General features: G+C 33.7%; 1 protein-coding gene across 2 annotated transcripts in view; it reads left to right on the forward strand.

Annotated features, from left to right (window-relative positions):
- Window positions 1-16,644, forward strand: part of USO1 (USO1 vesicle transport factor) — an 87,471-nt gene that overhangs the window by 29,078 nt on the left and 41,749 nt on the right. For both annotated transcript variants that reach the window (XM_044388177.3, XM_026509946.4), the window contains exons 4-7: window positions 2,714-2,790; window positions 13,095-13,195; window positions 13,568-13,670; window positions 13,826-13,881. In XM_044388177.3, coding sequence (XP_044244112.1) covers window positions 2,714-2,790; window positions 13,095-13,195; window positions 13,568-13,670; window positions 13,826-13,881 — 337 coding nt within the window. The remainder of the gene's footprint in view (window positions 1-2,713; window positions 2,791-13,094; window positions 13,196-13,567; window positions 13,671-13,825; window positions 13,882-16,644) is intronic.

Here is a 16,644-nt window from a genome sequence, read left to right on the forward strand (position 1 = left end):
CTCTCTCTTCTCTCTCTCCCTGTGCCCCTCCCCCTCCAAAAAAACCTCCCAAAATCTGTAGACACAGAGAGTAGATTAGTGCTTGCCAGGCACTGGGGGGAGGAGGGTATAGGGAATGATAACTAATGGATACAGGATTTCTTTTGATGTGATGAAAATGTTCTAGATTTTGGGGCGCCTGGCTGGCTCAGTCAGTGGAGCTTGCAACTCTTGATCTCAGGGTTGTGAGTTCAAGCCCTATGTTGGGTGTAGAGATGGCTTAAAAATAAAAGCTTTAGGGACACCTGGGTGGCTCAGTCAGTTAAGTGTCTGCCTTTGGGCCAGGACATGATCCCAGGATGCTGGGATCAAGTCTCACATTGGGCTTCTTGCTCAGCGGGGAGACTGCTTCTCCCTCTGCCTGCAGCTCTCCCTGCTTATGCGCACTCTCTTTCTGTCTGACAAATAAATAAAATCTTTTAAAAATATTAAAAAATTAAAGCTTTAAAAAAAAAGCAAAAAGAAAATGTTCTGGATTTACGTAGTGGTGATGGTTGCACAACTCTGTGAATATACTAAAGCCACTGAAATGTATACTTTAAAAGGGTGAACTTTATGGAATACAAATTATATCTCAGTTTTTAAAATGACTATCTAGGTGTCATGTTTTGGAAACAGAAATTAGACAACTTTCAGGCTCTGAGTGTAGGTCTTAAGAAAATGAGCAGTCTCTCCTCAATATGACTATAAAAGAAGCAGACCCACAGACAGATGGAGAGTTTCAGGCTATGTCAAGATAGGGAACAGAGGGGTGCGTGGGTGGCTTAGTCGTTTAAGCGTCTGCCTTCGGCTCAGGGCGTGATCCCGGCGTTCTGGGATCGAGCCCCACATCAGGCTCCTCCGTTGGGAGTCTGCTTCTTCCTCTCCCACTCCCCCTACTTGTGTTCCCTCTCTCGCTGGCTGTCTCTCTCTCTCTGTTAAATAAATAAATAAAATCTTTAAAAAAAAAGAAAAAGAAAAGAAAGGGAACAGAGCTCTTTGTGATGCAGCCAAGAATGAAGGGGATTCAGTAGAAGCATTCTGAGAGTGTTAGTTGGAAAGGACAGGAGAGGAAGCATGAAACAGTAAGGAAGAGGGGCGCCTGGCTGGCTCAGTCTGTAGAGCATGCGACTCTTGATCTCTGGGGTCATGAGTTCGAGCCCAAGGTAGGGCAAAGAGTTTACTTAACAACAACAACAAAGCAAACAAACACTAATGAAGATGAGACATGGAAGGAGATGGCTACAGAATACAGACCTTTCTTTGCATTCCTTGAAGTTAAAAAAAAAATAACTCAGAACACTTTGAAAACAGAAAGCAATAAATATCAGAGGCAGGGGCGCCTGGGTGGTGCAGTCATTAAGCGTCTGCCTTCGGCTCAGGGCGTGATCCCGGTGTTCTGGGATCGAGCCCCACATCAGGCTCCTCCACTAGGAGCCTGCTGCTTCCTTTCCCATTCCCCCTGCTTGTGTTCCCTCTCTCGCTGGCTGTCTCTGTCAAATTAATAAATAAAGTCTTTAAAAAAAATATATCAGAGGCAAATGGAAAGGGAATTTAATTTAGCACAAGAAAGGGAATGAAACACAAGAAGGCTTATAGAAGCTTAGCTTTGTTGTCTAAGAGGCACGATAAAATACCAAGCAGCCCTTATGTGATACAATTATAAGTTCATACATTCACCGGCTAATGGTACACCCTACTTCCAAGCATGGTGCCTGGCACATAGTAAATGTGCAGTAAATGTTTTTAAAAATCTATTTCTTAACGTTTATATCAAGAATACCTAGGGCCACCTGCATGGCTCAATCGGTTAAGCATCTGCCTTCAGCTCAGGTCATGATCTCAGGGTCCTGGGATCGAGCCCTGCATCCGGCTCCCTGCTTGGTGGAAAGCCTGTTTCTCCCTCTGCCCCTCTCCCTACTTGTGCTCTCTCTCTCTCTTTCTCCTTCTATCTCTCAAATAAATAAATTAAATCTTAAAAAAAAAAAAACCAAAATTTGTCTGTCAACAACTATAATCTCATAACTCCCTGATTTTATAAATAGTATTATTTTTACCATAAGTTTTTTGTTTTGTTTGTGTGTTTGTTTGTTTCTAGAAAATAAAGTATAGAGCAGGGAAACAAATTCTAGTAGTCCAACCAGGGATAACACTGTTAAATATATATGTATATTATATTTAATATATTATATTATATATATAAATATCATAAAACATTTATACAAACATAAACACCCATAAAATTACCTGGGTTATACTAACTTTGCTGGTTTTAAAGTTGAATTTACTTTAAAAAATTTATAAGTTGTTTTTAAAAAATGTATATAGACACACAGGAATGTAGATGTATTTTTTGCTAAATGGGGTCATTCTGTACATTAATTTTTATATTTAACTATTTTCTACTGGCATTTTATCAAGGGTGTTTTAATTACCATGTCATTAAACATTCTTTAAAAATACTGTTTTTCATTGCTGCTATACTTTTTTTTAATATTACCCATTTAGGTTGCTTCTAATCTTCCACTATTATAAGTAACCTTTATACATTCTTTAAGTTGCTACTCTGCTACTTTCTTAGCATAGATTTTAAATTAATATTTTATACTGTCTTCCTAAATAACTGTCTAAAAATGGTCATAACAGTTTACACTCTAACTAACAGTGTGTAAGTGTAATAATTTCTTTTTTCCAGTTCGGATTCTGAAATAATAGGTTATGCTTTGGACACACTATATAATATAATATCTAATGATGAAGAAGAAGAAGTAGGTAAGTTTCTTTTATTATGTTTTTTTTTTTCCTTCTATTGTGTTTCTCTACATAAAATAGCATATGCTGTATATCCTGGAGTTGTGCCAATTTTGCTGGTTTTAAAGTTGAATTTATTTTATAAATTTATTTATAAGGGTTTTTTCTTTTTTAACCAATAAAGGAAAGACCTATGCTTAGTCCCAGAAAAGTATATTTAAAATGATTACTTTGTATGTTATTTAGAGATGGAATTAGAGTCTTCTTTTTTATAAAATACTTTTTTTTTTTTTTCTTTTTTTTTTTTTTTCTTTAAGAGTCGGATGCTTACAGAGCACCTAGGTGATTCAGTTGGTTAAGCATCCAACTCTTGATCTCATCTCAGGTCTTGATCTCAGGGTCATGAATTCAAGCCCTGCATGAGGCTCCACACTGGACATTGAGCCTACTTGGGGGAAAAAAAAAAAAAAGATGCTTAATCAACTGAACCACCCAGGCACCCCTTTTTTATAAAACATATACATATATATACACACACACACACACACACACACACACATATATATTATTTTATTTTTATTTTTAGATTTTATTTATTTATTTGAGTGAGAGAGTGACAGAGCACGAGCAGGCAGAGGGGCAGAGGGAGAGGGAGAAGCAGACTCCCCGCTGAGCAGGGAGCCCGATGTGGGGCTCGATCCCAGGACATGAGCTGAAGGCAGACGCTTAACTGACTGAGCCACCCAGGTGCCCCTGTAGAATATTTTGCCCTTTTTGTATTTGGATTTAGTTAGACAGTATGAATATTAGTAATTTCAGGTTAAATAAATCATTTTTGGCTATTAAAAAACAAACTTTTATTTATGTGTTATTGTCTGGTGAGCAATATGAAATTAGAGGGGTTTTTCCTAATAAATACTTAAACTTTTAACGTAGGACTTTCGTTAGTTTATAAAGAGCAACAACTTATTAAATTTAGAAAATTTCTTTACGTTAGTCTGGTGTGAAATGATACAAATCAGTTTAAAATTCACACACTGCTTTGGTACATCTTTCTTTTCCTATTTTAGTTTCATATTACTTGCATATTTAAAATAAGGTAGTCTGTCATCTTACTATATTGTCGGTATGTGAAATACTTAACTACAAGTCTATATACATTTCTTTCTATATATTGTAAAAACGTATTCCTTGAGTAAGATTTGACAATGCTATTGAAGAATGCATTCTTTACATCACATTGGCTGTTGAAGGACATAGTGGGTGTTTCATTATTCTAGGCAACCAGAAAGGTGGGCATATTTGTGTATTTTAGAATTTTAATTTAGATTATAAGATTTTTCGAAATTCTAAGTAGATAAAATTATAAAGAAATGTAGATAATCATAAGTTTGTATATATTTATTATGATAAAAACAGAGCAGAAATATATATAGGTATTAACTTCACAAAATACCAGTAATAGGAACATTTGAAACTGGGTCATGTCGAATGGTCACAGTTTCTTGGACTTAAATATTCTTTTTCTTAAATTTGTATTTCTCTGTGGTATCTGGCTAACAGCTTAACTTTATTAATTTCTCAGGGGTAAGAAAATCTTTTTCTTTTTTTTTAAAGATTTTATTTATTTATTTGAGAGAGAAGAAAGCACAAGCCGGGGAGGGCAGAGAGAAAGAGGGAGAAGCAGACTCCCTGTTGAGCAGGGAGCCTGACATGGGCTCAATCCCAGGACCCCAGGATCATGACCTGAGTGAAAGGCAGACGTTTAACTGACTGAGCCACCGAGGCGCCCTGAAAAAATCTGTAGTAAACATGTTTGGTACCCATGGCTGTCAGTCACCAGACAACACTTAAATACAATGCACACAAGAACATGCTCTGAAGAAAAAGACACTTCTCTTCCTAGTTATTTCTCAGATGAGAAAATCAGGTGCAACACACTTGTTAGAACACATTACAATAAAAGACATTTTCTTTCTTTTTTTGTTTTTTTAGTTTCAGATAGAATTTAGCTCTTTTTCTAGTCTGCAACAGATAATTTTTGTATTTTAAAAAATCATGGAGGAGCAATATTTTTAGTTAGGTGGTTTTCCTTCATTATAAATTTATAATATAATCATGTTTAGAGTCCAGTTTTTTGTCTCTATGTATTTGGGCACTTTGTTTTAAATTCAGCATCCAAAAATGAATCTTTGGATAAAACAAGATAAACAGTTCCTTCAGGAAACAGCAGTAGAGTCACTTTTTCTAGGGAACATTAAGATAGGAACTTAAACTTTGTTCTGAAAATTTACTTATCCTGAAGGACCAGTTTTAAAAAAATGTGGATATTGAGAAATATGCTCTTCAGTTCTGTTACTGATACTTTTTCTCTGTTCCTTCATCAAAAGGTAATTCTTAGCTGATATAATGAACTCCATTTTAGAGTTCTTTATCTTGGGGATATTTACAGTCCTTTAATGATAAATCCTGAATATATAGTATATGCTTGCTATATCTCTTTTAGGCTATCTCAGATTTTGAATAAAATGAATGAGCCTTTTCTTCCAAGAGATTATGTTACTTATTTGACATTTTTAAGCTCTTGTTTTATTGTGAATACTACTACATAGAAACTGTTTTCTTCATCACCTACTTTTTATTTATATATTTTTGTCTACCTTTTCAGATGATGTTGAAGGTAAAAGATTGCATTTACATATGCATGATGCTTTTAGGCATAATTTCTGGTAATATAAAAGGACACTGTCAAGTGATGTTTCTTCTGGCTGGTAAAAAATGTTGAGATTTGTTTCACTATATTAGAATTCCCTAATTAAAGGGAAATATTTGATAATTTTATATTGCTATTTATTTTTTCTATGTCTACTAAGTCTATTCATTGTCCAGAACATAGAATATATTCTAGTACATCTTTTAACAACATTAAAGCTTTTTCTCTGGCAGGATAGTCTATTCAAATTACTTTTTGTGTACTTCTTGAAGAAAACTTTTGAGGCAGTTTATTTAAAAATAAAAATTTTTGAATATGTATACATACATATGTATACATATAAATTTCACATATATTCAACAAGAACTGGAAGGTATTCTAGTTTAGAGAATACTTATATGTTGATATTGTCCCTTTAAAATAATGCATGCACAATAATGTCTGGTTAGTGACACTTTTTATATTAATTCATAGAACTCACCAACATTGTCCTTCTTTTTTCTGGTGGCTTGTTTCCAGTTCCATTTATTTTTAACATTAGTATTTCTTTTCCTCATAATTAAAGTAACCAAGTTTTATTTTGTTTTGCCATTTTTCCTGCGATCCTTAATTTTTTAAAAATGAGGAGGGGAGTATTCTTATCTAAAGTAGGTTTAAAATGTTGCATAACAAAATAAACTATACTTAACAAAAAACTAACTTATCGAAGTGTGTAGCCTTAACCTTTGTGATGTTTGAATCCCTTGTTTGAAAGCAGAAAATACCAAAGCATGATGCCTTTACTCTTGTAAAAATAAGCTGGTTTCCTTGCTGGGTAATAGAGATTAGTCATAGTTGTTTTTATTATTGTTTCCTCATTTTTGTGTAGAGCTGTAAAATTTACAGTGCTTTCATGTCCGTTGTCTTATTTGAGCCTCATAGCAGCCTGTGAGGTATGTGGTATTTTTCTCTTTTCTAAAGATGAGAAAAAATAATTAATTAATTAAAGATGAGAAAATAGAAGCCCAGAGATCATGTAACTTACATAATATCATCTAGTGAGTAGGATAACAGTATTTTTTAAAAAGATTTACTTCTTTATTTATTTATTTTAGAGAGAGAGAGAGAGAACATGAGCAGTAGGGAGGGAGAGGGAGAATCTCAAGCAGACTCTGTGCTGAGTGCAGAGGCTGACACAGGGCTTGATTTCACAACCTTGAGATCACAGCCTGACTTCAAACCAAGAGTCGGATGCTTAACCAAAGGTGCCACCCAGGCTCCCCAATAGTATTTTTTAATATACTTTTTTTCCTAAGTATCCCATAGATTTCTTTTTGTTTGTTTGGTTTGGTTTGGTATTTTTGTTTGAAGTTTTTATTTAAATTCTGGTGTGTTAAGTAGATTTCTGATTTAGTAAATTGTGGCCATTTTTCTGACTAGATTATCTTTAGTAAATCTTGTAATTTAGGATTTAGACATATTAAAAATTAAAAACATTAAAATTATATTAAATTATATTAAACTATATTAAAAAATACAGATGTGCCTGTTTAATGGAGCACAGTGTAGAAGTTTACTTGATATTTTTTTACTATGAGTTAGGACTACTTTTACTAGAATATCTTTCTGTAAAGCAGTTTTGTCCTCTGTAATACAGGTTATGAACTTTATATGGAATGGAATTCCAAAGAGAAGGTCCAGAAATATTTTTTGTTTTTATGTGTTTTTTTTGAGAGAGAAAGAGAGCACGTGAGAGCGTGTGTGCGAGTGGAGGAGAGGGCGGAGAGGCAAAGGGGAAGAGAGAATCTTAAGCAGGCTCCAGGCCCAGCACAGAGCCTACCTTGGAGCCCACCGCCAGGCTCAAACTCAGAACCCTGAGATTATAACCTGAGGCAAAATCAAGAGTCGGTCTTGACCGACTGAACCACCCAGGCATCCCCGAGAAATGTTTTTGAATATTGTTTATACCACTGGAGAAATTAAAACTGTAAATAAACATTTGAAAATAAAAATATATATACATATTTTGTTAAAAGTCAGTCATGTAAATAGGCCTAAAATGTTTCCAGAGTATATAGTAAGGACTTTAAAAAAGCAATCTTTAATTTGATATAACATTCTTAGACTTATTTTCACTATAGTAACAAAGGACCATTTAGTTCTTACATTTTCATTTATCTTACTCTAAAGGGTCATTTATTTTTACAGGCTATATAAGTATAACATATAGTATATAATGTATACAATGTAGAAAAAATAGACTTAGCTCTAGGAATTTTAAAATAAGTATATTGGGTAAGAGAGGATGGTTTACTTGTCTTATACCTTTGCTTACATGTAAAATAAATACGATTTCTCATGAGTTTAATTTTGGTTTATTGCTTTTAGATATAATTAGTGTAGTAGTTGGCTTATGTAAACTACTTATATATAAACTACTATCAATAGTTTAATTTACTGCTATATCAAAATAGTTTTGTATGTTTAATTGCTTAGCTAATTTTTTGCAAGGCTCTACATTAAAGTTCGGAAGTGCTGTGTTATGACTATAACTTAAAGGAAGTGGAATTTATCTCACACTTTTTTTTAAATCAACAATATTAAAACAGAAGAAACCATAGATCCTTGGAACAGAATCATATTTTACTAGTTCAATTCAAAACATAAATCTTAATTATATATTGTTAAGCTACAGTACTTTATACAGTATAGCTACAGAACAAATCAAATGTATTAACTCTTATTCTTGCCAAGTTATTAGCTTGTGCTCAATGCAGACATTGAATTAAACTTTTTCTTGGGTTAAATCTGCATTCCTTAAAGTGTAGCACAAAAGTCCCAGAGTCCTCTGTATTAAAAGGGCCCATAGTTAAATAAACATAACATACCATATTCCCCTCTGAAGCATCACAGAATTTACATTAGTACAATAAGTGCTGAGAATTCTGCAGTAAAGAAACCTATTCAACTTTGTTTAATCCAGATACATTTGGGCAAAGGCGCTTGCTTTCATCAGGTACTTACTAACATGCCACACTGTCCTGCATTTTGAGAAATACCCATAGATTAGTTATTTGCATTTATCCACATAAAAACGTTTCAGCATTTTAAAAAAACGTTTCATAGGAAGAATTCATTAAGTCTGTATATGTTTTTTTCCCTTCCTTTTTAGATTAGTTTTAATATTCTCCCAAATGTCAGTGACTTTTATTTTGAGCTTTTCTCTAGAGGTCACAATCTTTTGGCCCAAGGGCATTGTCTGCCTTATAAGCAAGGTTGTTTGACCCACTTAATATTAAAATAAATAAGTTGCCGGTATTACAAATTGGGAGCATTCACATGAGATTTTGGATTTTATATTTTTGTTTTTAAAAAATCTGAGGACTGACAACGCTGGGCCTGCATTCGCACTTGGCAGTCAGTTGGTGCTTCCCCTAGGCAGGGCATATACTCTCCAGCCTTCCTGTTGTCTTACACCCAGCCTGCTTCACTCCCATATATTACTGTCTTGAGTTTTATATTACTAGTTGAGTTTTTACTCTCCACCATATTCGCACCACTGAAATAAAAACAAGATTCGGATTTCTTCTCCCTCACAACAGCTTTCTTTTTTGTTTTCTTTTTTTTTTTTTAAGATTTGATTTTATGTATTTATTTGAGAGGGAGAGCACACATGCATGTGAGAGAGTACAAGTTGCGGGGGGTGAGGGTGGACAAAAGGGGAGGGAGAGGTAGAAAATCCCAAGCCTGAGGCAGGGCTCCATCCTAAGGCCCCAAGATCATGACCTGAGCCGAAATCAAGATACGCATAACCCACTGAGCCACCCAGGTGCCCCAGGACAGCTTTCTTGAAGTATAATTGAAATATAATGATTGCACATATATAAATGTACAATATGATGAGTTTCGACATGTATAAACCAATGAAACCATCACCACCACCACCAAAATAATGAACATATCTGAAAGTTCCTTTGTGCTCGTTTGTAATCAGTCCCTCCTCCTAGCCCCCATTTATTCACACATCTGCTTTTATCACTGTGGATTACTTTGCATTTTTCTAGAATTTTTTATAAATGAGATCATACAGTATATACTTTCTTCTTGGTTTTTTTTGGGGGGGGGTCTATCTTCTTTCCCACAACAATTATTTTGATTTTCATCCATGTTTATATCAATATTTCATTTTTTAAAAATTGTTGAGTAGTATTCTGTTTTATAAATATATAGCAGTTTGTTAGTTCATTGCCCCCTTGGTGGGCATTTGGGTTGTTTCTAGTTTTTAGCTGTTACATGTAAAGCTATTGTAAACATTCATATACAAGTCTTTGTGTGGACATATGTTTTCATTTCTCTTCAGTAAAAACCTAGGAGTACAATGGCTAAGGAATATAATAGGTGTATATTTAGCTTTATAAGAAATTTGCCAAACTTTTTTCAAAGTACTTGTACCATTTTACATGCCCACTGGAATGTGTATGAGAGTATATGAGAGTTCCAGGCCCTTCACATCCTCTCCAATACCTGATATGGTCAGTCTTTTAAAATTTTAGCCATTCTAATAGGTGTGAAATAGTATCTCACGGTAGTTTTAATTTTGTAATGAATAATATAATAATAATATTGAACAACTTTCCTTGTGTTTTTTCGGTCATCCATATAACTTTCTTCTTCGGCGAAGTGTTTATTCAAATCTTTTGTTCATTTTTACTGTTTTTTTTTTTTTAATCTTATACTTGAGTTGTAAGAATTCCTTATCTATTCTAGATACAAGGCCTTTGAAGTGTTTACTTCACAAATATTTTCTTCTAGTCTGTGATTTTCCTAACATTGTATTTTAAAGAGCAAAAGTTTTACATTTTAAGTCCAGTTTATTGATTTTTTTCTTTTATAATTAGACTGTTTCCTTTTTATGAAATCTTTGCCAAACTTAAAATCACTAAGATTTTCTCCTATGTTTTCTTTTTAAAGTTTTGTAGTTTTAACTCCTGTGATTAGGTCTGTGGTTTCTAGTTTTGCACTTAGGTCTATGATCCATTTTGAACTAATAATTTCTGGACTTTGTATTTTATTGGTCTGTCCTTCTACCAATAGGATACTGTCTTGATTACTATAGCTTTATAATAAATCTTGAAATGTTGATGTGTAAATCCTCCAACTTTGTTCTTTTTCAAAGTCCTCTTGGCTCTTTTAGGTTCTTTGCATTCCCTTATCAATCTTAGAATCAGTTTGTCAATTTCTACCAAAAAAGGCTGACTGAGATTTTGATTCAGATTCTGTTCAATCTGTTGATTGATTTGAGAAAAATGGACATCTTAACACTATTGCACCTTCTAATATAAGAGCACAGTAATATATTTATTTAGGTCTTCCTTTAATTTCTTTCAATGCCATTTTGGAGTTTTCAAAGCATAATCCTGTTTGTTTGTGTTTTTTTAAGATTTTATTTATTTTTTTGACAGAGAGAGCACACACAAGCAGGGGGAGCAGCAGGCAGAGGGAAAAGGAGAGGCAGGTCCTCTAGGAGCAGGGAGTCCGATGTGGGGCTTGATCCCAGGACCCTGAGCCTGGGCAGATGCTTAACCATCTGAGCCACCCAGGCACCTCCTCAAAGCATGATTCTTATACATCTCTTGTCAAATTTATCCCTAAATCTTTAATAATTTCTGGTGCTATTTTAAGTAGTACTGTTTTTTAAATTTCAGTTTCTAATTGTTCATTGCTAGTATGTAGAAATGTGGTTAAGTTTGTATATTGACCTTTTATCCCATAATTTTGCTAACCTCACTTACTAGTTCTAATAGCTTTTTTATAGATTTCATAGGATTTTTTACATAAATATATCGCCTGTAAATAAAGACAGTTTTATTTCTTCCTTTCCAATCTATATGCCTTTTATTTCTTTTTTCTGCCTTATGGCACTAAGATCGCCAGATCACAATATTGACTAGAAGTGGTAAAAGTAGATATTCTTGGCTCTTTACTGATCTCAAGTGGAAAGCATTCAGTCTTTCACCATTAAGTATGATGTTAGCTGAAAGTATTTTATAGATGCTCTTTATCATCCAGTTTTGTGACTTTAAGTATCATTTATATGTTTACCACTCATGTGTATGTCCAACCCAGACTTCTCCAATGGCACCTATGTAACCATGGGTTTATCTAACTGCTTATTACTTGGTATTTCTGCTCAAATCTTTATAACGTGTCTCATACTTGACATGTCAAAATGAAACTTCTCTCTGTACTCTCAGCTTGCTTCTTCACAGTGTTTTTCATCTCAGTAAATTCCAAATTTCATAAAAAATTTCATAAAAATTATTACCACTAAGTCTACGCTATCTTCACTCCTTTCCTCGATTATTGCTTCCCTGTTGTCTCTATTGATTGTCTCCCTATTTCCCTTGTTCCCCTGATATTCTGTTCTCAGCACAGCTGCCAGAATAATCCTTTTAAAACTGAAGTATTTTGTAAGTAATGTAGTTTGAAGGCTGGAAACATTTAATTCTTTACTGACATGAGATGATAAGAGAAATATTTCCTAAAGTTTCTGAAGGGTAAACCCAGCGTATTTGAGTACTTAGTATTGAAAAACACTTCTACTTTTGCTCTCTTCTTTTTTCTTCAAATAATTAGATGTGATCATCACTGTCACTGTTGGATTGCTTGCTTTCCTATCATCTGGGTTTTTTCCATTTCTAAGCTATATTAATATTAAAATCTCACATTAGAAAAGAACTATTTGAGGGATCTTGACCGCCAGCTCCATTGATTTATAGTCATTGCCTGGAGCCATATGTAGAAAAGGATTAGGTGTGTCTGGCGTGGGTGCGGATATGGGGAGTAGTATATTTGTACTCTCTACATTGCATATATAGCATAGGCAGATTTTAAATGATAATTTGCTTTGGTAATCATTGCTTTAGTTTTTAGTGGTCCTTTACATTTTTTTGACATTGAAACAATACATAGTTTAATCTCAAGACTGTTAAGTCTTAAGGACAATTATAAAATCTTCTAAGGAATGAATTAAAATTAAATGTTAAATTCTGATTTTATTGACAATCAACTTTATAGTATATGTATGTTAATTTTGTGAAAAAATACTGAAGAATATGCAGATGATTTGTTTAATTTTATAATTAAATTATTTAATACAGTAACACTAACAGTCAACAAGGACTCTGTGTTCAATAATGTTTTCAGGGGGAGGGTGATTTTGAGGTATGATTTATACACAGTGAAATTTACTCTTTGTGGTTGTATAGTCCTATGTGTTTTGGCATATGTGTGCCATAGTGTAATCACGATCATATTTGAGGTAGAATATCGCCATCACTCTACTAAGCTCCCTTGTACCCTAATTAGAAGTTTAACCTAAAAATGTCTTTGGAAAGATGTGGGAATTTAGATGTCTTTTCTTTGAATATCATATTTAAACATTTAAAGAATAACTGTTTATTTAAATGACATTTAAAGTTATTTAAGGATAAGCTTTTCAGCATAATTGTGCTATCACTGCCAGCCACACTGTTCTAAGAAAATTACCATTTCTGCTTAGCTCCCTCAACAAAAAGGGTACTTTAAAATAACATAGCATCATATTGAAGTACTTTATCTTTGAATATTACAGAAGAAAATTCCACGAGACAGAGTGAGGATTTGGGAAGCCAGTTTACAGAAATTTTCATTAAGCAGCAAGAAAATGTCACTCTCCTGTTATCTTTATTGGAGGTAAATAAAGAATCTTCTACTTTTGTCATCTTAATAAGCTTTTTTTTTTTTTTTTTTTTTTTGCCTTTTTGGGTGTTATTGAGGAAGCAACATATACATACCTTTTTAAGGTCGTGAAATTTGTTGTATCATTGCAAGAGATTCACATGCATGTTTTAAGGACTGTATAATTTGTTAAAATATTGTCTGCTTTTTTCCATTTTTATTTTACCTAGGCAGGAATGGTTTAATCAATTTATATTAACTATTTTCTTTTTATTTCTTAAATTACTTTTTAAAGTTTGCTAAACTATGTTTGTTTGTAGTTTTTGGTACCACTGTTAGTTGAAAGAAATGTTTTTCTTAAAAATATTTTAAATTCTTATATTGCAGGAGTTTGATTTCCATGTCCGCTGGCCTGCTGTGAAGCTTCTTACTTCTCTTTTAAAACAACTAGGACCTCAGGTGCAGCAAATTATTTTAGTCAGTCCCATGGGTAAGTGACTCATCTTCCTCAAATAATTTTGATTTAAAAGTGAGGATCATTCCTAAAGAGGGAGACTGAAATGATGTGTTAATAAATTGTATAATTTAAAAATCGCTATTTGTATTTTGATCTGCCACTGTTTTTCACATGGTTATATGTTCTAGGTGTTTCAAGATTGATGGACTTATTAGCGGATTCCAGGGAAGTTATACGTAATGATGTAAGTTAAATTCGAAAAATAAGTCTAAGAATATGCAACTTTTCTCCCCCCTCTCTTGTAAATGAAATCTTTGTTGATCCTTATTCAGTGTCATAAGAAGTTAGATTTGGAAATTGGGGGTATTGGCCAATCTTTCAGACCTTTTTAAGTTACAAGACCATTTTATTTCTTCGTTTCCTGCCTATCCGTATTTTGGTGTAGACAGATGATTTTCATATTCAAATTTCTGCTTTCCACAAGTTTAGGATTTCTTCCATCTTTTTTTGAAAGGTTATACTGACACCAAAAAGAGTAAAGGAAACATCCCCAGACATTGAACTGTGTAAACATTGAACATTAAACATCGTATATGTTGCATTGCATTTGGAATCCTCACTCTCATTTGATTGAGTATGGATTTCAAAGGATTTTCCTTGTAATCTTCATTCAACTATAGAGCATGATTTGCTCTGGAGTTATTTTCCATTCTGATTTATTTTATTATTTGCATATAAGTTTGAATATATTGTATTGGTGTGGTATTTTTTTGTTGTTTGAACATTTTTCTGGTTGTTATCTACAACTTGATCAAGACTGTAATACTTTTTTTTTTTTTAATGCTTTTAAAGATTTTATTTTTAAGTAATCTTCATACCTGGTGTGGGGCTTGAACTCACAACCCTGAGATCAAGAGTCTTCCGCTCCACCAATTGAGCCAGCCAGGCACGCCTAGACTGTAATACTTTAGACAACAATTGGAAAAATCCTTTTAAAATTAACTTCTAGAGCTAAGAGAGCATATCAGGTTAATCCATTCTCCATTTTAACACTGAGAAGCCAAAGACTCATGGAAACCAAATGATTTGTTGTTAGTGATGTCTATTCATCTTTGTATATATGGTAACTGGCCTGTGCCTTTCTCATCCTAACTGCTAGTAAATACCATTTGGTTTGCTCTTAGCCTCACAACTGGTTAGTTGCAAAGCAGAGACACAAGTGAAGTGCTCTTGACTTCTAGTTCACATACACTGTTTTTTTTTTAACTTTGTATTTAACATTTTGTAGTATGTATGTCAATGCAGTATTATAAGGGGTGAAATAATATAGTAATGTAACTCTTGAGAGGGACATTTTTAAAACTATTATTCTTTTAAGACAAGTCTTAAATCCCATCTACTTAGGAATTTTGAACATCTTTCCTTCACGAAAATATCACTATATATCTTAAACTTGATGTTGTTCTGTTCTTCTCTTGGCCCTCAGTATAAATAAGATGATACCATACAAATCTTTTTTTTTTTTAATTTTCGATTCTATTTTATTTTATAATTTATTTATTTATTTACCTCTTTTTCTTTTTTTAAGATTTTATTTTAAAGTAATCTCTACACCCAACATGTGGCTCAAACTTACAACCGTGAAATCAAGAGTCACATGTTCCACTAACTGAGCCAGCCAAGCACCCCACCATAGTAACGATTTAATGAGGAGATTCTCTCACCATGGATTGTTATTAGTATCATTATGATTTATTTTCATTTCAGATAGAATTTGTGTGTGTGTGTGTATAACTGTATTAGCTTGGTTTTTAAATATGACATTTCTTTTAACCCTACTCTTTTTTCCTGCTCTCAACCTTTTTCTCAATTTTTTTTGTTTTTTGGGTTTTTTTTTTTTTTTTTTTTAAGATTTTATTTATTTATTCGACAGAGATAGAGACAGCCAGTGAGAGAGGGAACACAAGCAGGGGGAGTGGGAGAGGAAGAAGCAGGCTCATAGCAGAGGAGCCTGATGTGGGGCTCGATCCCGTAACGCCGGGATCACGCGAAGGCAGACGCTTAACCGCTGTGCCACCCAGGCGCCCCTTTTGGGTTTTTTTCTTATTGTTTTTTAAGGTAGGCTTCAAGCCCAGCACAGAGCCCAGTGTGGGACTTGAACTCATGACCCTGAGATCAAGACCTGAGCTGAGATAGAAAGTCGGACGCTTAACCATCTGAGCCACACTGTACCCCACCTTTTTCTCAATTTTTATTTGAGACAAATAAGATGATTCTCTATGTTGCTTTTCATTAATTTTATGATTAGGGATTAAGTTATATATTTTTTTAACTTCTAGATTCTTGGTTTTTGTGTTTTACAGCTGTCCTTTTTTGGGTTTAGTAAACCTGTTCATTTGAATTTTTTGTGGCTAATTACTATCATAACATTATGTAATATAACACAACATAATACACCTCAGTTGACACCAGCGACCAGAGGCAACTAAATGGTACCTCTCGTAGTTCTTATTGGCACTCTGTGATTGCCTGGAACAATATACTACCCTTTTGCCTTCTTGTGTCTTTTTCTTTTTTTATTCTTCTTTAAAAATAATTTTCTTTTTTTCTGTTTAATCAACTTTCTAATTGTACTCAATGATAGTTGTCAACATTGACTAGCCTCCCTGGGTGCATATCAGTAAAGATTTTTAGCCCCACTTTGTTTTATATTTGAAACATTAATTTTGATCTGGATTAGAGAATTAGTTGGTCATTTACCATAGATGCACCGACACTATCCTATTTATGTATGTTACTTAGTGCTTAAAAATTAGCAAGAAGGATTGAAAAACTCAGGAGTTAAGTATGTGCTCACTCCTAAGTGATAGACTATAATTCCATTCTTTAATTTTTTATTATGAGAAATGTAGACACATACAAAAGTAGAGAGAGCACAGACAAACCTGTCCCCTACACCCATCAGTTTTCAAGATTTTCTTATATTGTTTCATCTACCCCTCCTCTC

The sequence above is a fragment of the Ursus arctos genome, unplaced genomic scaffold, assembly GCF_023065955.2.
Source record: "Ursus arctos isolate Adak ecotype North America unplaced genomic scaffold, UrsArc2.0 scaffold_9, whole genome shotgun sequence".
Taxonomy (NCBI): Eukaryota; Metazoa; Chordata; class Mammalia; order Carnivora; family Ursidae; genus Ursus; species Ursus arctos.